This window comes from Vulpes vulpes, chromosome 2, assembly GCF_048418805.1.
Source record: "Vulpes vulpes isolate BD-2025 chromosome 2, VulVul3, whole genome shotgun sequence".
NCBI classification, from domain to species: domain Eukaryota; kingdom Metazoa; phylum Chordata; class Mammalia; order Carnivora; family Canidae; genus Vulpes; species Vulpes vulpes.
In genome coordinates this window covers 146,433,804-146,456,115 of record NC_132781.1, presented here as the reverse complement: position 1 = coordinate 146,456,115, position 22,312 = coordinate 146,433,804, and the positions used below count along the sequence as shown (strand labels likewise).

Sequence of the window (22,312 nt, the reverse complement as noted above, 5' to 3'; positions counted from 1 at the left end):
TAATGGAGACAAAAGCCAAAGTATAAAGTACAAATTGTTAAAGTACTCAAGAAGGAAAGGGAAGTGTTGGTCAAGCCATTTATTGGAAAAGTGGTGGTCAAAGCCATTTATTGGAAAAGCAGAACATCAGGCAAGTAAATAGTGTGTAGTTAACTGAAAAGGACATAGGTAAGATGAAATATTTTGCAAGGAGGAAGACTTTTGTGTGAGTTGGAGACAAAGGAGAATTGAACCAGTGGTGGAAACATTAAAGTTGTTAGAAATTTTGTAATGTAGAGGAAAAAAGTGGATTTATTCTCTTGCCGATTGCTAAGTAGTAATATAATCAAGAAAGTAGTGGCTGCAATAGCAGCTCAAGGAAGGATATTCCTCGATGTTTTCATTATTTCTAGTAGCCATTCTTGAGGTTTTCCTCACATTATAGTATAAGCATATACTTAAATAATGTTCACTTTATGTTGGTTTACTTTATGTTGATCCACTTTTAAATTCTGCTGCTTCTATATGTGCTTGTGCCTCTTAGTTATCATTCTGAACTTAGTTCCTAAAGATGTAGACCCTAATTATGAAAATGTTATTCATCACTAATTACAACCTTGTGTAACACACAGTTTTACACTTGTACTTTCTACTTTAGGTTATAGCAATACGTCCTATTAGGAGAATTACACACATCCCAGGAACTTTAGAAGATGACGATGAGGATGAAGACAATGATGACATCGTTATGCTAGAGAGAAAAATACGAACATCCAGTATGCCAGAGCAGGCCCATAAAGTCTGTGTCAAAGAGATAAAAAGGTAAATTGAAGCTAAAAAGAAGTTATTCACTCATTGGTATATTCATTTTGCATATTAATGTTAAAAATTATTGCTCTTGGAAGCTTGAGTCTACTTCTTTGGATCAGAAACTGAAAGCTGAATTATTTGTTTTATATTCTCTGACCTTTCTCCTTTTCTTATATTTTATATAGTTACAGACCACTCTATACATTTTATCTTTCCATTGTCAATTCTTATCTTTCATGGCTTTTTAAATTCTCAGATTATAACTGTGATCTGTGGAATCTTTAGATTATCACTCTTCATTCCTCAACCAGAATCTGATTTTTAAAACATTTGTAAGACTCCTGAATGGACATCAGTTTCCCTGATCTTTTTCTCAGTTGCTGAGTATAAATGATAACAACTCTTCTACCTAGAGTGTACTGTCAAACACAATCATTATTGTTAACTACCTTTTTATTGTCTTAAAGAATGAACTGTACTTTGTTTAGACACAGTGTTTGTTCAGTTATGATTGTGTACTTCACATGTCACTTTTTTCTCCTTTAGAAAGAAGAAGGTAAACTCTAGAGGGCAGGGACTGTCAGTTTCTCTTTGTTTAAGATAAAGTACACAGAAACCTTGATGACAGCAGGGTATATGTATAATCTCAGGGTTAAATAGAAAACCAATGTTTTTCTCTCTATACTTGACACATTATAATTTGCATTATCTTTTGTTAGTGAATTATAATGAACCTAAGTGAATGCTCAGTAACTAAAGATTTGACTTTCTCAGGTTTAAAGTTAAGGACATAAATTGTAGTTGAGGAATATTTTATCTTGACTGGCATTAGTTAATAAATGTAGATCATCTATTGTGGACAGAACACTTTGTTAAACACTGCATTTATTATGGAAGTTATATTTTTAAATTAAATATCTGATGCTAGTTTGCTTTTATGAGCTGATTTTATCTCTGATACAAAAAATACATATGTAATTATGTGTTACTCATGGTTAGGCACTTAAATCTTATTGCAATAGGTATATCAGTGGAGAAGTGGGACTTGAGACTCCTCCCCTGTGAGATACTGATACTCTAAGGTCTTATTTCAAGGATAGGATCAGATACAGTGTTCTCTCTGTCACACCCACGCATCCCCCCCACCCCCAGTTTGCAGTTATCTGTTTAATTTTGTTCTGTAAGTACATCATAAAACACAATAACGAGATTAAAAAAAAAAAACACGTTTCCAGACTTTTAAAATCAAACTTGCGTGATATATCTGACCCACAACGGCAGATGCTGGATTTTTGTGTTTTTAGGGAAGTTGTCTATGTTTTGGAACATTTTTGCTATGTGTTCTTTCCCCACAGACTCAAAAAAATGCCTCAGTCAATGCCAGAATATGCTCTGACTAGAAATTATTTAGAACTTATGGTGGAACTTCCTTGGAACAAAAGTACAACTGGTAAGTCAACAAAATAATACCTTTTTGCAATCTGATTGTTACTCAGAAAATTCATGCAGAGTCTGTTGAAATACTCACCATTAATTATCTTACTGTTACTATAATTCTTGACATAAATTATTTAGATGCTGAACTTGTATCATCTAGGTCTTGGGATCAAATAGGAAGGTGCTACAAAAGTGCCTTCTGCCTGATTTTGGAGAAAATAGGATTTTCTATTGTGTTTCTTAGGGATCCCTGGGTGGCGCAGCGGTTTAGCGCCTGCCTTTGGCCCAGGGCGCGATCCTGGAGACCCGGGATCGAATCCCACATTGGGCTCCCGGTGCATGGAGCCTGCTTCTCCCTCTGCCTATGTCTCTGCCTCTCTCTCTCTCTCTCTCTCTGTGACTATCATAAATAAATTAAAAAAAAAAAAGATGTGTTTCTTAATACCAGTAGTCAATCAGATGATGAACTTTTATATTCAAAGAAATAGTTACATAGAGCTATATAATAGAACTTTTGTACCATTTGGAAGTTTGTTTTTCTCATACAAAAACCTATTAAATGAGTTTAAATTCTGTTCTTCAGTAGAACTTTTCTCTTTCCTGTGGATATGCTCTTTTCTCGTGGGATGAGAAATAGTCTGTTGACTTTCATTGTTTTTAGAACCATTTTATTTGATTTCTGTTATTGGACAGACTCTTGTTAGTATTCTGTACAAAAGTTTACTGAGTTCAAGAGTGGATTAATTTCCTGAACTGCTTCTGGCATAGGAATAGCTGTATGTTTGACTTTTGAAAATTTAAAGATATGTTACTCTGGATAGTAAAATTCCTACATTTAAGAAAATGCTAGAGATTTTTTAAGATGTTAGCTCTAAAGCACACATTTATGCCCCACAAAGATATGCTATACAAACCAGATTTCAGAATGTTGAATTTTTGATATTAAAAAATACTTGCCTATTAATCTATAGAGGACCATCCTTTCTGGTATTGAGTATTTTAAAAAAAAAATTGTTTTTGACTCCTAGAGGGTCCAGAATGAAGCACATATGTGTTAAGTTAACTATGCTGGGACAATGTTAAGATTAAAATACTCCTTTTTAATTAGTTTTTTTGGAAAAAATCATCTATCACATTTTTTTAAAAGATTTATTTATTTGAAAGAGAGCATGCATGCATGCACAAGCAGGGGGAGAGGGAGAAGGAGAGAATCCCAAGCAGACTCCCTGCTGAGCACAGAGCCCAAAGCGGGCTCAATCCCACGACTCTGAAATCATGATGTGAGCTGAAATCAAGATTTGGATTAACCAATTTAACCGACAGAGCCACCCAGGCACCCCAAGATAATCATTAATGCTTTTTTAAAAATATATACTTTATTTATATATTTGACACAGAGAGAGCGAGCACAAGCAGGGGGAGCACCATGCAGAGCGAGAGAGAGAAGTCTGCTCCTGGCTGAGCAGGGAGCCCAGTGCCGGGTTCAGTCCCAGGACCCTGGAATCGTGACCTGATCTGAAGGCAGATGCTTAACCAAATGAGCCACCCAGGCACCCCATCTAACACATTGTTAATGTGTATGGCTAGGTACCAGGATGAAATTTGCCTAATCATCTTCCTTTTGTTTTGACAACCCTTAGATTTCATTCCTCTTACGGTTCTTAGGTTCTGGTTGTGGAAAGCAGGTGCATTCTAAGTTATACTAATTATTCTTTCATGAATACTCTGTAAATTTGCATTCATCCCATTCTCTAGATTTTGGGTTGTTTTTAAGTTTTTCTCTCTGAATATTTGTATAAAATTAAAAGGCTAATTCACATTTTGTTCTCTGAAATTCTGAGAACCTGTCAATTTTCATTAGATTAAATTAGGTTGCACTGGTGAACTGTAGAAGCTCTTGTTTAGAAGCAGTCATTGTTTTGTTTTATTTGCTTTATTTTCCAGCTTTATTGTAGTCAATTAACAGTAAACTGTACATAAATAATACGTACTTTTTGATGCATTTTAACATGTATGTATTTGTAATACCATCATCATAATTAAGATAGTGAATGTATCCATCACCTCCTAAATTTTCTCATTTTTCTCTGTAATCCCTCCCTCCTTTGCCTCCCCATCCCCAAACACTATAGATTAGTTCATATTTTCAAAAATGTTATAGAAATGGAATGATGTAGTATGTACTCCCTTTTTTCTCATTCTTTAAGCATAATTAGAAGTTCATCCATTTACCTCTCGATGGATATTTGGGTTGTTTCCAGGGGTTTGGCTACTATACATAGAGTTGTTAATATTACTATGCTGGTAAATTTATTTCTTTATTTCATGTTTGTTTCATTGCCTTCTAGTTGAAGGTGTCTTATCAAACAAACTGAAGCTGAGTTTCTTGGTTTAATTCTTTATTCAGAATCCTTTTTGGAAATTCCATAGTGTGAAATGAATGCAGGAGAGCCCAAGTTCGTTCCCATTGAATTGGCCCCTCATCATGTCACCTGATCAGTTTGAGGTCAGCTATGGATCCTGATTGAGCTGAGCTGTTGGGAAGTCCATTTTGGTTCCAGTAGTGTCCTGTTAATTACTAAAGCCCCAGTATCTGCTTTTCAAGTGAAGTGGTCATGTTCTGTGAGATTTGATGGTTTAGACCTAGGGAAGAAAGTTACATTAAGCTCTATAGGTGTTGTTTAACTGCTCTGCTTTTGTTTTCACCTGCCAAGCTTCCCTGTAGTATATGGTTGATTGTTATTTGCATGTAGTTGGTGGAGTTGTGACAATTTTCAGACCCCGTTATTTTCTCTCGACAGTAGCACAGTGCTAAGAGCATCTAGATAACTTGGGTAATCCCAGGGGCCTTATTTTGAACTTTTGATATTATCTCATAACATTTTTCTGTGCTTCAAGATTTAACTAATGACTTAAGGGAAATGCAGGTGCATATAGTGTATATAGTATAATGCCCTGAGAATATTAAAATTGCAGATTTGATTATTTGCCAACAGTAGCCTAGTAGTTGCTCTCAGCTTCTTCCCTTTTTCACTTGTCCTATTTAAAAGTGAACTTATTTACTAATCGAATTTTTACCAAGGTTATACGGTGTAATTGTACAGATTTTGGAGGAAAACTAATTGAACACAAGAGTGCTAACTCCTATTCTTTACTTAAATAAACAAGAAAATATAAAAACAGGGCAAAGCTGTTGTTATTTTCATAACTATAGAAGGAGAAGGAGACCACCTACATGCTAGAAACTCAGTCTCTGCTGGATGTGGGTCAGCATTAGAGATGTGTAGCACTCGTGTATCTGCCCCATATGAACGTACTTCTCATTGTTTAGTATTCCAGCAGAGAACTGAAAATGTGTATATTGTATGAAAGGAGGCATGTTGAGCTTCTGAGCCATTCCTGTATAGAATTATATATGAATAATTATTGTGTGGTTACAAAACCATGAAAATGTCTTTCATAGTTTTTGAAAAAGAAGCTTACGTAAATAGAGATCATCAAAAGCAGAAAGGAAAGATTTGGAGGAAAAGTTTGCTGATTTTCCAATCTTGAATGGAAAGGGCCAATAGATATCATTTCAGTCTTCCAGTTGTAAAGATTTAGTATCAACAGACATAGTACTACACAATTAAAAACTCAAGGAATTAGTATGCATTTCATTTTAAATTATTTACTGTACCCACACGTATTATTCAAAATAGGAAGAATGCATTTTGTATCGGTAAAAAGAATATTCAGAAAAAATCTATTTTTTATAGAAAAGACACAAAATAATGATTTATGTAGTATGAAAATTATCTTTCCTCAAAAGTTTGAGTCCCTTTTTAAAGTTGTCTTTACTTGGTGTATTTCTTAGAAGAAATTCCTTCAGAGCATTTTCAGTTTTTTTCTGAATTACATGGAGTTCTGTTCTTAGTTTACTAAATGTTAATTAGGAGTGCATGTTGCATTATAACACATGCCTTTTTAAGGTATAAAATGACATTTTGATGGGAAGTTTTTCTTTTTGGACAAGGTGATATAATAAATATATCAATAACCTAATATTGGACCATCTTTGCATAACTAAAATAAATCCCTCTGGGACTTAGTAGATTACTCTTAATAGATTTTATTTACTTGTATTTTTTTTTTTACTTGTATTTTAATATACAGAATAGGATTGGTCTGAAGTTTTCTTTTGTGTTTCCTGTGGTAGATTTTAGGGTCTGGGTTAGCATTGTAAAACTGCTCTGAAACTTCTTTCATTTGTTTGTATATTCATTAGTTGGGGTCTAAAGCCAGGAAAGGGGGAAGAAGTTTTGTTCTTCCCTTTCCAAATCTCTTAACCAGACTAAAAGCAACAGTATTATAATTAAATTACATATATTACTGCTATGTTTTTTCAGACTGGCTTGGGAACCAAACTACCATTTAAGGCTATTTTTTTTCTCTCTATAGGAAAAACACAGAGCAGGTTCCAAAGAACTGATTCAAAGAGTAGGCTTGTGTGTGTTTTCCTCCTTCCTAGCCTTTCCTCTCTCTGTCAGTATGATCATATGGCCATGTATTACCATACCCTGGATGTCACTGAGCTGATGAATTCATGCTGACATTCATGACTATTTAATAGTTTAATCTATGAGTATTTTAAGTAGGAAGGCACATCAGTAAACCTGATGAATGCTTGACTGTATAAACAAAGCCTAACTCCTACATTCCTGGTGGGTTTAATTGATAGAACTTAGACAGTTCTTTGCATCTTAATTTTTTTTTTTTGGCCCAGCACTTTCATTTATAGAAGATTAATTGAAGGAAGTAATTAGGAGTATATGTTGGGGTTTAGTTACAAGGATGCAAAGTGAAGCATGCTTTATAACTCAAGATTTATAGATAACCTAAGTGCTTAGCAATAGGAATTATTTAAATGAGTATGGATAATTAAATAATGGAATATTGTGTAGTCATTAAAATGTTACTAAAAAATGCATTTGACACTGAAAGGTCACACTTATAATACACTAAGTGAAAAAACATTTTACAAAACTTGAAGGCATCAAATAATCTCATTTTGAAAAATAGGTGAAGCACATCTACACACACATACACACACACGCACACACGAAACCTATAATAAGATACCAGAGTGAAGGTAAGGATGCTCTCTTGAGGACATGATTATAGATGACTGTTTTTTTCTTTTTTATTGGTGTCATTGGGTTTTCTAGAATTAATACATCTGTGATAAGAAAAAAAAATACTTTAAAAAAAGGAACTGATGCTGGCACAAATAGACCATATAGACATTCCGTCTCCATAGAAAAAATGTGTATCTAGAAAATGATATAAGTATTAACTCCTTGAGTTTTTAATTGTGTAGCACTTACTATTTCGGTTAATAGTAAATCGTCTTAAGCAAAAAAGCCAAGTCCAGGTCTCCTTGAAGATTCATTTAGAAAGATCCACTTCCGTTCTTGTCACGTTTTTTTTCTAAAATGTATTTTGATTCTTGCCAGCCTTGAAAGGACTTGTTCCATTTTAAATTTTTATGTGCTTACTTCTGGGGTTGACAGACCGTCTGGACATTCGAGCAGCCCGGATTCTTCTGGATAATGATCATTATGCTATGGAAAAACTGAAGAAAAGAGTGCTGGAATACCTGGCCGTCAGACAGCTGAAAAACAACCTGAAGGGCCCTATTCTTTGCTTTGTTGGCCCTCCTGGAGTTGGTAAAACAAGTGTGGGAAGATCAGTGGCCAAAACTCTTGGTCGAGAGTTCCACAGGATTGCACTTGGAGGAGTGTGTGACCAGTCCGACATTCGAGGACACAGGTAGACTCTTTCTTTCAGTTCGATCTCTCTGGTTCTCTATTTTAATGGACTAAAGCCCCTCAAAAGCCCAGGCATAATATATATCTTTTTCTCAAAGGGCTATTTATGATACCTTGAATCAAAAGGACACTCAGGGATCCCTGGGTGGCGCAGCGGTTTGGCGCCTGCCTTTGGCCCAGGGCGCGATCCTGAAGACCTGGGATCGAATCCCACGTCGGGCTCCCGGTGCATGGAGCCTGCTTCTCCCTCTGCCTGTGTCTCTGTCTCTGTCTCTCTCTCTCTCTCTCTGTGTGTGTGCGTGACTGTCATAAATAAAATAAAATAAAAATTTAAAAAAAAAAAAAAGGACACTCACTCATAGTACTTATTTATAGTACATCCATAGGATGTTTTTTATAGCTGGCTTAGAGCCTCAACCATAATAGTATACCCAAACTAACCTTGGTATTTTTATGATAACAGATAATGAATCTTTGCCTCAGCTTTCTTAGAATTTCATTTGAATGCAATTATAAATCAGTTATGGTTAGATATTACAGTGTCTTTAAATTCATTTTGGCCCGATGACATTTCATAAATAAACCATAACTCTTAGAATTTAAAAAATAAGTACAACAACTGGTGCACATAAGAGGAGGGAAGAAATCTTTAATAACAAATATATGTTTGCAGTTTAACTTTCTTTTAAGAAGGTTAGTTTTCCATAAGAATAATGAGAAAGGTTAGGATGATTGAGACCTCTATTTTTTACATTTTTTACATTTTTTGCATTTTTTACACCTTTTCTGTAAAAATACCTTAAACTGTGAGAACTGAGTCTGTGATTAATCTTACATTATTAGAATCAGATTTGCATCTTAGGCTCATCGTTTTCTTCTGTTACCCAGATTGGAAGATGCTTTGGGAAAGCATGAACTTTCTGTTTCAAGTTTTAAGGGTTTCATAGCAGTTGTGAGAAAATATACCTTTAATGTATGTATTAAAGAACATTTTAAAATGTAAACTATTTAAAAATGTAGAAATCATGGATGCTTATAAAAGAATATGATGTTATAAACCTGAAACTAATGTCAATGATGTCTCAATTCAAAAAAAAATTTTTTTTAAACTACTTAACTTCCAGTAGAAAATAATTAAACTGAAGATAGAATTTCTCTCCTCAAGGTTATACCCTCAGTCTTAAAGTTGTTAAAGCAGTCTATTTTATAAGTGGAAGCTTTGAAAAGCAGGCCAGTGCAGGCAGTGAACAACTGCCAGTGGCCAAGGCTAATTTAAATGCATAGTTACAGTTTGGTGAATATGGATTAAACTTGGATTATGGGGGGGAAAAATGATGCCTTTTTAACATCTTGTTTTCCATTTGTCTTTTTAACAAGACCATTGGCCTTAGGCAGGGATGGGAAACTGTTTCAGAAACTTTTTCTTGGAAAATCATTCTTTTTCTCTTTTATTTGCTTATTTACGATTCTTATGCATTAAAGAAAAATTGCCAAGATTTCAATAAATAAGCAATGAGGACTGCAGATTAGGTTAGAGAATTGAGGTGGGTCATTCTTTCTGGCAATTTCAAACTATTTTTGTCACCTAGACTTGCTTATTCTCACATGTGCCACTAGAGGCTGTACTTCGCTTTTGTAAAGAAATTGGCACCTTGTACCAGTCTTGGAGAAACTGGGTCTAGGGCCTAAATCTTTTAATTTTAGCCTGAAAGCTTTTGGGAGATGTTTCCCACACAGGTGACTTGACTCATGCCTCCAGAGTTGTTTTAGTTTCTTTCTTCCTTTTGATATCTGTAGCATAGTATTTTGTAAGTGTTTGATGGAATTTACAGAGGGAATTTGTGGAATTCTTGTCATGTAAAATTAATGTCAAGAGCACATGACATGTAAGTAATTTGTCCTATTTCTTGCCATATTAGCATTACTTATTCAGTAAGACTTGGAAAGAACTTACTCAGTGCCTGACACACAGTAAGCATTTGATAAAAAGTAGCTTTAATTATTATTTTAATTTTAAATTTACAGGAAGGCAAGTTTACATTCAACAACTTTAATGACTTTTTATAAAATTTGGTCTAATTTTTAAATAGTACCTAAAATACCCTGTTTTGGGCATTATTATTTAATTTATGTGGCAGAATTGTAGAAAAATGTATTTTTATGATGCCTATTGTGGGCAGTAATATATTCTCACCACTTCTTATGAACATTGTTGGTTTTAAGCAGAGCTATTTTTTAAGTCTTTACTGATACTAATGGTCATAAAATCTGTTCAAGTGGATGGTATACTTCCACATGTGTGAATATCATTAAGAAAACTGAATCTCTTGTGACTCTTTTATAAAATGAGGCTGTGTGTTTGCCAAAAATATATGTATAAATATAAATATATGTATAAATATAAATATAAGTTTTAGAAATGTATGACATTCATAGAAGCTGTGGTCATTGCCAAATAAAGAATACATGGATTAGTATGAGCCATTCTACTGTGCCAGTAGGTAAGTACTCCCTCTCCATCACTGTACAAGGTGTTTAAACACTACAGCAACCTGCCCTTGTACTACTGGGCGCTTATTACTCACCTACCCTCCTAAATCATCAAAGCTTGGAGAAGATGTTTATTTGAAAACCTATTTGGAAGCCCCTGGAGAGTGGGGTGTGGTGGTTAAGGAGAACAGAGGTTGAGAAGAGAGTATGGGCTTATGTCAGAGCTGTGGGTTGGAGGTGAGTAGGAGGGAAGGAAGAACAGTAGCTTATAGCACACTCATGGGGTGGAGTTTGTAGGAACAAGTGGTTCCATTTGACAATTGAAGCATTTTGGAAACACCCAGATCTTGGCGTTTAAGTACTGGTCACATGCTTGCAATTAGAGTTCATGCAAAGTTTTGTTTTTCCTCAGCCTCTAAGTAGGCACCACTGTTCTGCAGTCTTAAAATAGCCAGGGTAAAACAGAGCTGCTTTATATTATCTTCCTTGCTTATTCTTTTGATTCTGTCACTCACTTTCCCTATTTTCCCATGCTTGGAACTCTATCCTTTTGCTAGAAATACCTGTTTATTTGAAGGAAGGTGCTATTAAGTTAGGAATTATTTTAAAAACAAAAAAATGTGTGTTTTAGAGTTCAAAGATAATGAAGTAGGAGATGGGGAAGCAAAAGAAAGACTTGGTTTATATTTAAATCTAAAACTTGGAAAATTGTGATCTAATTTTACATTGGCCCATTGTTTGGTTTGTATTATTTTGAGTAACTTAAAGGAAGAAGAGTCATGTTTATGTTCCATATTAACTAATACAGCTTTTCAATCTTCTCAACATTTCTCATTTGGGTTTTTCTCCATTGGGATTTTTCTCACCACTTTTATAAGCCACAGAATCTCTGCTCCTATCAGTTTTTATAACTTAACATTTTAGTATTTAAGTATTACATTAAAGAATATAAATCAGTTCATAGCAATTAAATATAACTTCTTTTTGGATAAAGTTTTATGAAATCATGTCTGCATAATCATTTTTCATTAGTTGTTTCTTGGTGAAATATACTTATTACTTATGATATGTCTCAAGTTATTGTGGATGATAACTTTTTGGAAGTAGTTTGCCAGCACTTTGTTCACATAGTAAAATTATATCATTGCAAGGAATCTTTGGCTCAAACAAGATGAGAAGAAGAATGAACTTTTGCTTTCCATGTTGATACATCTTCATGAACCTGAAATGGTGATGTTTTAAATAAATTGTTTCGTTATTAGTCTCCACAAAGGGAAAATAAACAAAATAGCAAGCTTTTAATATATTTTTAGCATAGTATGTCAGATATGCTATAGTTTACTCACTATCCTCCTTATAACCTGTATTTGCATATTGCTCTTCTTTGCCTCTTTAAAGTTTAGTTTTATTTTCAGGTCCCAATTCAAGGTTTTCTCCATTAATATATATTACTTTAGAGAAGAGTCAGATCATAACTGCTGTTGTCTACTGTTTTCTTTTGATGATTAATACAGGCCTCTGGGATTTGCAATACATTACTATAGAGCTAAGTCATAAATATGGAAAAAAGTAAGAGGTCTGTAGAGTAGTAGGGTTTTTAGCATGTCTTAATGTCCTTTGTATCACTCCTTGCACACTGCACAGTGCCAGACATGGTAAGTGCTTTCTGAGTGCCTTGTGAATTCAAGTAAGATTAAAACATAATTATATTTTGGAAGTATTATGGTCCTTTAAATGAGTGCATCCATACAAATGAGTCCATAAAAAGATTTCGGAATGACTGCTATAAGAATAACAATTTGATTTGTTTAGACATGCTATATTAAAGACTACTTTTAGTTTCTTAAAGACTTTTTCTTTGGAGATCATAAGGATCTCTTTTAAGGCTTATTACTATTCCCAGTTGGAGATAAACACACACACACATATACCCTTGGAATAAAATTTGGAATTTTTTTTAAAAGGAAAAAAATTCTCATGTTTTTCTACCATACAGAGATAATCACTGTTACCATTCTATTTCCTGACAGAAATGGGCAGCTTTCGCCATTTTTTTTAAAGCAATTGTGATCATACTCTTTCCACTTAAAATTAAAAGACATTTTTTTATACTACAAATTCTTTCTTTGTAAGTATCCCCTTCAGTAGTTTTCACTGTAGCCCATTAGAGCTCCTTAATTGAGCAGGCATGGAAAGGTGATGGTGAAATGCCTGTTTCCCTCCTTCTTTAAACACGGGGAAAGAGATAAGTAAATATACATTGGTTCCTTTTAAAAAAATATATCTTATTTATTAATGAGAGACACAGAGAGAGAGAGAGAGACATAGGCAGAGAGAGAAGCAGGCTCCCTGCAGGAAGCCCAAAGTGAGACTCGATCCCAGAACCCCAGGATCACACCCTGAGCCAAAGGCAGACGCTCAACCACTGAACCACCCAGATGCCCTACCTATTGGTTCCTGATCTTTAAGTGGCAGTGACAGTGACAGGCTGACCAGCCTTTTGGCTTACATTGGGTTTGAAGATATCCAGGCACAGAGTGGTAAAGTAGTTGATTACCATGGAGCTATAAATATGTGATACTGTAACTCATCTGTAGTTTTTTGAAGCATAAAGCAGACTATATTTTGGAAAGTGAAAAATGCTGATCTTCTATCTTAATATTTTGAACCACATAGATAACGTATAGTTTTGTGTATCTCATACACTAGTTGCATAGTCCTGATAAACCTATGAACTGCCTGTACCAATTATAAGAAAAATAGGAATTAATATATTTCTTAAATTGTGTGCTTTGGTTTTAAGAATAACTTCTAGGTAATCATTTTATCTTAGGCTAAATAATAAGTAATTGAAGAGATACATTCTTTGTAAACTTCCCTGTATTGTGCTATGTTGCTTTCTAGATGTTATGAGGAAGGACATGGAAAAGTACGTATTTTGCCCTCAAAAAAGTTATAGTTTATAAAAGAGTATTAATTTCATTAATATCCTACCTATGTAGTTTCTCAGGAGGATAATTTGGTATGCTAATTTGTTTTTTAAAAAGTGGTTATGGGATGCCTGGGTGGCTCAGTGGTTGAGTGCCTGCCTTCGGCCCAGGGCATGATCCTGGAGTCCCAAGATCGAGTCCCACATCATGCTCCCTGCATGGAGCCTGCTTCTCCCTCTGCCTATGTCTCTGCCCCACTCTTTCTCTGTCTCTCATGAATAAATAAATAAAATCTTAAAAAAAAAGTGGTTATTATTGGGTGATGTGGAAAGACAACATTTTATTTTGTGTGTTGCTACATTTTTCACCATTTGATTCATATTCCAAAGATTTATTCAAAGTATATTCTGTATCTTGAGTCAGTGAATTGCATGCTACCATACCTTCTGGCAAAAGATAGCACATTATAGATACTTACAGATACCACAGCTTACAGACCTTGTGTAATGGTTCTCTTCTTTGTTTGAACTCTAGACTAGTGGTAGACATTTGGGGGACATCACCTGTGATTGAGGAACACTAAGGGCACTGAATGTGCTTGGTGCTGTGGAAAGACATTAACAACAATGAACATCTTTTGAAAGCTTACCATGTGCCAGGCACTATGCTGTGTGCTTTACCTATTATGTTCTCATAATCATATAATTCATGAGGTTGACACTGTTACTGTGTCCATTTTACAAATGAAGAACCTGAGACGTAGGTCAAGTAGATTTTTCAAAGCAGTATTCAAAGGCTTGTATGGCCTTCACAGTGGTGATAGAAAGATACTTTCGGTGGTAGCATGGCTGATCTGATGTCTTATAAATAATTAGGAAAAACAGGCCTTTGTTTGGAGAACTGATATGACAGCTCTATATCTAGGATCTACTCTATAATAAGACTTACTCTCTGTCATCAGAGTGCTCAGTGGCTCTTTAGAAGAGGCTGTACACTTGGTACCCATAAATAAAAGCTAGGTTGTAACTGCATCAGTTAAATTGCAGGGCCAGTAAATGCTGTAGATGTTGCATTATTGGAAAGATAACTTTGTGAGAGGTGGTCAGGAAAAGTTGTTTAGAATTTATGGATTTACACAGGCAGGGAGAGAATTAAGGGCAGGAAAATACCATATTAACGAAGGTTTAAAAAACATAAAGAGGTATAATAGGATTGTGATTGTAGATAAAGCAGGGGCATTATGGCAGTAGATTGGGAAGGCTGGTGGGGACTGCATCATGAAGACCCTTGAATTCCAAACAAAGGAGTTTGGATTTCTTCACTAGGCTTTGGAAAGCAATGGAAGATTTAGGAGTAATTATTTGTATATGGATTAGGTTCTACATTTCTGTTCTTTAGAAGGGATACCTGCCTAGAATATTATTTTCTCTCCATGACTTTAGGTCTAGAATTGTCAGTACCTGTTTCTGAAATCTACCTGTCAAAAGCAGTAAGGAAAAGAAAGAAGTTAATGGAGTAGGAAATAACTCCCTTAGAGGCTTTGTGGTGGTTATTTTTTGGTTTTTGTTTTAATTTCCCTTCTCTACTTATTCATAGAATACTGGCAAATCTGCAGGTTTTCTAGAGAAATAATTTGAGAGACTTTTATTAATTTTGAGTCTCGTCCTTCCTGTATTCCATTCTGAAATCTTGAATGCTGACTCCTTATTGTAATAGGACAGTGTTACTTGTATTTGGTTCCAGTGCCTCGGTCACCCTCTTTGGATGTAAGGCATTCCCACGATATTTGTAAGGCTTTCTTGTCTTTTCAAAGGTCACTCTGTTTACTCTGTCCTACTTTATACAGTCATGCGGTGAAACTGAGGCCTGTTTCATGGATTGGCTTTGTACCCATCCTAAGATAACTGTTGCGGTTACACTCACTATCGACCAGTTTCTTGTAGGCAGTCACCCTTTTATGCCTTTTCACAAACAGCATCTGCTTGAGCATTGGCTTAGGCAACAAGGTTGTAATTAAAATTAGTAAATTGCTGCTGAAAATAAAGGTTTGCTGGCTTTGTAAAACAAACAAACAAAAAAAACCCCCACTGTTTTCTGTTTGACAAACACATTTGTTTTTATTTATGCCATCCTCTACATCTGTTATAATTATGTAGGTGATTCTTGTTCAGATATGATAAAGGAGGCTCTGACAATAAATGCACAACAAAACATCTGGCTGAACTTGGTTATACCAGTTAGTGTATATAGGATGAACATGGTTTTATTAAAAAGGCCCAAATTAATGGAACTTTAATATACATCCAATTGACCTCAAATCTTACTATAATTAATAACAAACTATTGCCTTTAAAATAAAAGAATTTGGGTTTGGTGTTTTGTTTTGTTCTGCATTTTGAGTGGCCCTTTGAACAATTCTCATTTCCTTCATAAAGATGATGATGATGATGCTTTAACCAGCCATGGGACAACCATTTATGCGTGGAAAAGGTAATTGTGTTGAAGGGGGATGGAGATGGTACTGAGAAACTGTGAAAAACATATGAATTAAATTCATAGGCTTCTTGGACATTTTGGAATCCTGAAAAGAGTTATAATCATGTGCTTAAGTGTAATGTTTTTCAATTTCACTAAATGACAATGACTAGATTCTTCCAATATCATAGGAAACTTAGAGCCAGAATTAAATGAAAAGTAAAATTGAATCTAATAACTCTTGGTTGTATCATAGAGCTTTTAAAATATATAGTATCTCTTTGCTCTATTACTATGATAACTAAATGACTTTTTCCCAGTCCTAAATTTTGAGTTCTAAGTGATAACGCTCTTGCCTCCTGACACTTTAACTTGCTTCTTGCTTTCTATAGGCGCACTTATGTTGGCAGTATGCCTGGTCGTATAATCAATGGCTTGAAGACTGTTGGGGTTAACAACCCAGTGTTCCTGTTAGATGAGGTTGACAAACTAGGAAAAAGTCTACAGGGTGATCCTGCAGCAGCTCTCCTTGAGGTAAGTATTTAGAAATTTCCCTGTGATCATACTTGAAGAGTATGGATAGGAGCAGTATACAGTGATATGGGTTTAGTCATGGGGAAAGTGTGATACAGACTAAAATCTGAAGCAGATTAATACTTAAAATGTCAAAAAAAAAATACTTAAAATGTCTTAGAGATTTCTTTCTTTTTCTAATAATTCACTCGTTTCTTTTGTTGTTGTTTTTATCAAATACTTTAAATTTTATACGTGCTTTTTGTTTAAAGACCAGTAGTTCTATAAGGTTATTACAAAAAACAGGAAGCAAATCTTTTTCTCAATAGGGTCCTCGATGTCCATTTCTACATGTTGACCTCTTTAACTTTTAGTTGATTAGTCCATTCTCAAAATAGCATGACCATATTGCCACTTCTTGATTATACAATTTCTGGCATCATCTGTTGATTCTCCTCTATAAGAGAGGAGGATTTCACTTACTTTCTTCCCTTCACCCCCACTATATCATTCTTCTACCCCTAATCCCCTGATCTGAATTGTATCCTGATTCGGTTAAGGCATTGTCAAATACTTATGTTATTATAAGTATGTAAGTTCTTTTCACAGCTGAGCCATAGTTACCGTGTGGTAAACTATGATCACTTTTCTTTTCCTGTCCTTCCTTTGTTTTGTTGCACGTATTTAAAAAAAAAAAACTTTGTGGAGCTAATAATCATCTTGTTTATTTTGCTTACTTCCAGTAGTTGTCTAAGTCTTGAACTTTGAAGACTTGTAGACACTGTGGGGGGCCTGAGTGGCACAGTTGATTGAGCATCCAACTCAGGTCATGATCTCAGGGTGGTGAGATTGAGCCCCACATCAGGCTCTGTTCTCAATGCAGAGTTGGCTTGAGATTCTCTCTCTCTCCTGCCCCTCTCCTCTGCTCCGGAGTAAGTATGTACTCTCGCTCTCTCTTTCTCTCTTTCTCTTTCACTTTCACTTTCTCTCTGTCAAATAAATAAAATCTTAAAAAAAAAAAATATAGTTGGAGACACCTTAAGCATTGGTCAGTTTTATCTCCTTCATGCCTCCAGCCTGAGCTACTTTTCCGCATCTGGTACCCAGCTGCCTTACTAGGATCTCCCTTCATCTCCCACCATGTTGGATTTCCTGTTTTCTATATTCCATGTCTTCCTCATTCTTGGCTTTATTCTCTCATTTTCTTGGTGTTAATCTTCTAAATAGCTTCCTGAGAAAGCTTGCATGGGTGGGAAGTGTTTTTAGAAATGCATATCTGAAAGTGTCTTTATGTTTCCCTCATGCTTGATTGGTGGTTTGCATTATGGTTGAACATCTTTTTCCTGCAATATTTTGAAGACATTGCTCCATTGTTTTCCATTTTCCTATGTTGCTGTTGATTAGACTGAAGCCTTCAGGACTGTCTGTTGTAACTTGTTTTACTCTGAAAACTTTCAGGATGTACTCTTTTATCCCAGTGTTCTAAAATTTTACAGTAATCTGCCTTGGGATGGGTCTCTTTTCATTTTTGCTGATGCTTTCAAGATTCTTTGAATTGGAAAATCCTGTCCTTTATTTCTTTAAAATTTTCTTGACTTTTGATGATGACTTTTTCTTCATTTTGGGGGAACTCCTATTAATTGCATGTGGGATCTTTAATTTTCTTACCTTTTCTGTTACTCTTCTTCTTTTTTTGCTATACTTTTAATGAAGACTTCCTTAGCTTTATCTGTTGATCCTTCTATAATTTTTTGTTCCAAAGAACTTTTTCTTAAATTCCCTGTTGATTCTTTTTTATATTATCTTGCTCATTACATAGATGTAGTATGTCCTCTTTGGGAGAAAGATACTGATAGATTTTTTTACCTTTCCTTTAAGCTGCTTTTATCTATTATATATTTTTCTGTTTTAGAGTCCTCCATTAGATATCTAGTAATTTTTGCTTGTTCATTCGTGTTTATTTATTTATTTTAAAGATTTTATTTTATATATTCATGAGAGAGAGGCAGAGACACAGGCAGAGGGAGAAGCAGGCTCCATGCAAGAAGCCCGATGTGGGACTCGATCCCAGGAATCCAGGATCATGCCCTGAGCCAAAGGCAGATGCTCAACCGCTGAGCCACCCAGGCATCCCTCATTCGTGTTTAATAGTGAAGAACAGAAATGCTGGTTGGAAGCTGTGCACATCTGAGTTTCACAACAGGATCAGCTGGGCTGTTTGGTGGAGGAACCTCTTAGATCAGTAATTTCAGGTCTTTTGAAGTTGGTCAGATTTCTCAGAGGACTCCATAAGTCCCTTGCCTTTAGAGTGGAGGCTGGGTTGCCAACTTCCAGGGAACCAAGCAAGGGGGAGAAGGGTGAGGACGGTGATTGTCACTGCATTCAGCATCCCAGATGTATGCATTTATCTGAACTGTTACTTTCAGGAGAGTACATACTTTCTTTAGTTGTGCACAGGGTCACTGGAGGAAAATAAGCTCTGGTATTTTACTGGGTTGGGGAAAGGGATTTGGGACCTGACTACTTCATAAACTTACTTTGACCAGTCCTCATTTTACTACCTCTGCCCCCTGCTCCCCAACCCTTACCATGGTTTAAATAAAATATTTTATTCAAACTGATTTGTAAAATTGAGGGGAAACTTGATTTGTGAAAGTTTCTTTTGTTTTGTTTTGTTTTGTTTTCTTATTTCCTTGCTTTGATTTCCCTTTGGCTTCCTGTTCCTTTTCTGCTTTTGTAATCTTCTTAGAACAGGATGACCCTGGAACATGTGTCTTGTAAGAAGCAGGGTAACTATACATTCTGATTTGCCTAGTACAATCCCATTTTATACCTAATTATCAATTGCACTCTCTTTTAGTCTCAGAAGTGGGTCCTTTTGGGACAGTAAAAAGTACTGTTGCCATACTTAAAAGCTACAGAACTTGGAGATACAGAGTTTCGTTTGGTTTTCCCTATTTTTGTGGTAAGACAGAAAGTTCTGACTCAGTAACTGCTTTACTCATCAGTACAGTAAAATAGTGAACATTATTGAAGAGTTTAGTGGTTTCTTAGATGATAACATTAGACTTTCAGTTTAATCAACATTGGGGCATTTTTCAGATAATCTGACAGATTCTCTCATTAGGCAGTTACAGTTACTCTGTTAAAAGAATTTGAGAATCCTTGATACTTCAGTTTCTCAACATGCTGAGTGGGAGTCCTGAAACAAATCCACCAGAGAGCTTCACAAGCAATAGTCGATGATTAAGCCCCCTGTCTGTCATACAGTATATTTTAGGTCTTCACATAGTGCTTTGTCCTGTTTCAGTAAGATTTGTTGAATTGAGTCAATCTTTGATAACAAGCAGCTGGCATAATGATATTTTGTTGTCTGATGTAGAAGTTGGTATTCACTTTTTGGCAGTTGATTTATTAATATTGCAAATAAAAGTATTAAAGCCTCAAATGATACCTCAAAGTAAATGCTACCTGGGGCAACATACTTATCACTATAGTTTAACTATGAATAGCATCAGTTCCTATAGTCTAGGGTTCTATACAGTGAAGCAAAGCACGTATATAGAAGAAATGAGTATCTTGGTACCTGACTTCCTTCTCCTCCCCGCCTGCTCCTGTGCTGGGTTAAAAAAAAACAACAACAAAAAACTCTTAAACCTATGGGTTGTTGAAATAATTAAATGTGATACAGTAAAAGTGCTCTGGAAACTGTAAAGTACTCTACGATGTTATGTTAATATCCACTGACATTTCTTCTGTGTCCATTTTGAAAGCCACTTGCTGTTTCCATTGCCTTTAGGCCTACCTAAATGAAAAAAGGAACAAATTACTCAGCACCTTGTACTTAAAGTAGAAAATTACTAAGAGTCTAGAATATCCAAAAGTATGTTTTTTTTTAATCCTTCCATATAGAAAGCCTGCTTTTAATGAAATGACTTCTAGATATGATTTATAAAATATAGTTATACAAGATTATTTTATAGCTAATTTAGATTAAAACAATATATATTAAATTAACATAATGTAGATACAGAGTGGTTACTCCAAGCAAGCTAAAGAATTATACTTGTACTGCCTATAGATTTTCCTCATCTTCATATTTATTTATGAAGGAGATGCCTATTTCCAGTTACTATTGTCAACAAAGGAATATTTACCCAAAATTTAGACAGCCTTTTAGGAAAATTTATTGGAAGAATATAAAAACAGATTCAACTAATGGATTAAAAAAATATTGGTAGACAGTAGAAGTTGGATAAGTCTGTTGAATAGTATTAAAATGTGAGATACAAGGAAAGTCTTTTTATGTAATTACTAGACTCAAGAAAATTAGAGAATTCTTATCAGGTACATACAGTCATATTTATAATTGATGGAAGATTCAGACTTTGTTATAAAATGTAAGTGCACTTCTGAAATACACTTTTGTGCGAATGGGCTAACAAAATACGTGGCTACTTTACCAATTTTCTATATAAGCAGTATTTACAGTTCTGAATAATGTATGATATCCCCAAAGTAGAGAAGTCACTAATGTAGACATAGTAAACTTTTTTTTAACTGAAGTTCTTTTTTAATTAGAATTAGAGCCTTTTAGTAATTAGATGGAGTTATGTATATTTACTACTTGGGTATAACAGACATGGGATATTCTAATCTAAGCTCTACAATTATTGTCAAAGAAAGTCAAAGGAGAGAGATTTGGGAATCATCTCATCCAGCTCCATCCTTTTATTAATGAAAAATTTGTAGTTCTGGATGCTACCTTAATTTTTTTTTATCTCATCACATGCTGTATTTACAATATAAATTCTAAGATCCAGCAGAGTAAAAAATGTCTTAATACTGATGTTATGAAAGAGGTGTATGTGAAGACACATTTTTCCCCTTTCATTTCTTCTCTGCTATCTCTAAGAGGGATCCTGTAATTGAGTGATCAAACTAAGCTATATTAGGGAAACAAGGACCTGCTAATCATTACTTCTCAGTGCTGGCAAACCCTGTACCAGTGCCCAGGGTGTAACTTGCAGGTTACACAAAAATGTCTTCATGTCTTTGTTACCACTTTTCTTTATGTACCCTGTTCCCAATTTTTGTCTTCTTTACCCTTTTACCTACCCACTTTCCCCCAGCACACATACAGGCACAATCTGCCACCTGAATGTCCATTACTCTCTCTCCCTTAGCTATATTCTCAACAAAAATTGCTGTTTCTCATTTCTACCCTGTTTAGCCACTCCCATTATTAGAGTTTGGTAGTGATCAAGTTGTGTGGTTAAATTTACATGAAAATTAATTTTGTAGCACGTTGGGGCAATTATTGTTACGTATTTGTTACTAGATAATCTGCAAGATTTTCTTTTCCTCTTCTACCATCCTTAGGCATGCTCTATAAGGGGACCACTAGACAAACCTGTGGCCCAAATCTTGGCTGTATGTCTCCACAAAGACCCACCACTGAATTCAATAGTAAAATAAGAAAAGGAAAGGAAAAAAAAAAACACTTGAGAAGTATTGACAGTAAATTGTTAAGTTGAGAAATAGTAATTTAACTAACTAAGAAATAATGATGAGTTGGGTTTAGTCTTTATATCTGAGGTTTTCAGTAGCAAGCAATTTTCAAAATACCTTGTTCATTTTAGGAAATGCTTATAAATATTTAATAGATTATATATTCTTATTTTTATATGAAGAATAGGCAATATTTACAAAATATAGAGAACCCTCTTTTATATTGATGATTCTCTTTTGCCAGAAATAAATGAAAAACTGAATGTTTTATAAAATATATGATTAACTTTGGGCAATTTAAGTCACAAGAAGAAATAGATGTTCAGAGGGAGATGTTAAACTGGTTGCCACTGATTA

General features: G+C 34.9%; 1 protein-coding gene across 1 annotated transcript in view; it reads left to right on the top strand.

The window, feature by feature from the left end:
• The window catches only part of LONP2 (lon peptidase 2, peroxisomal), a 96,542-nt gene that overhangs the window by 19,794 nt on the left and 54,436 nt on the right, over positions 1–22,312 (top strand). The window contains exons 5-8 of the mRNA XM_026014480.2: positions 638–801; positions 2,145–2,239; positions 7,779–8,037; positions 16,324–16,465. Coding sequence (XP_025870265.2) covers positions 638–801; positions 2,145–2,239; positions 7,779–8,037; positions 16,324–16,465 — 660 coding nt within the window. The remainder of the gene's footprint in view (positions 1–637; positions 802–2,144; positions 2,240–7,778; positions 8,038–16,323; positions 16,466–22,312) is intronic.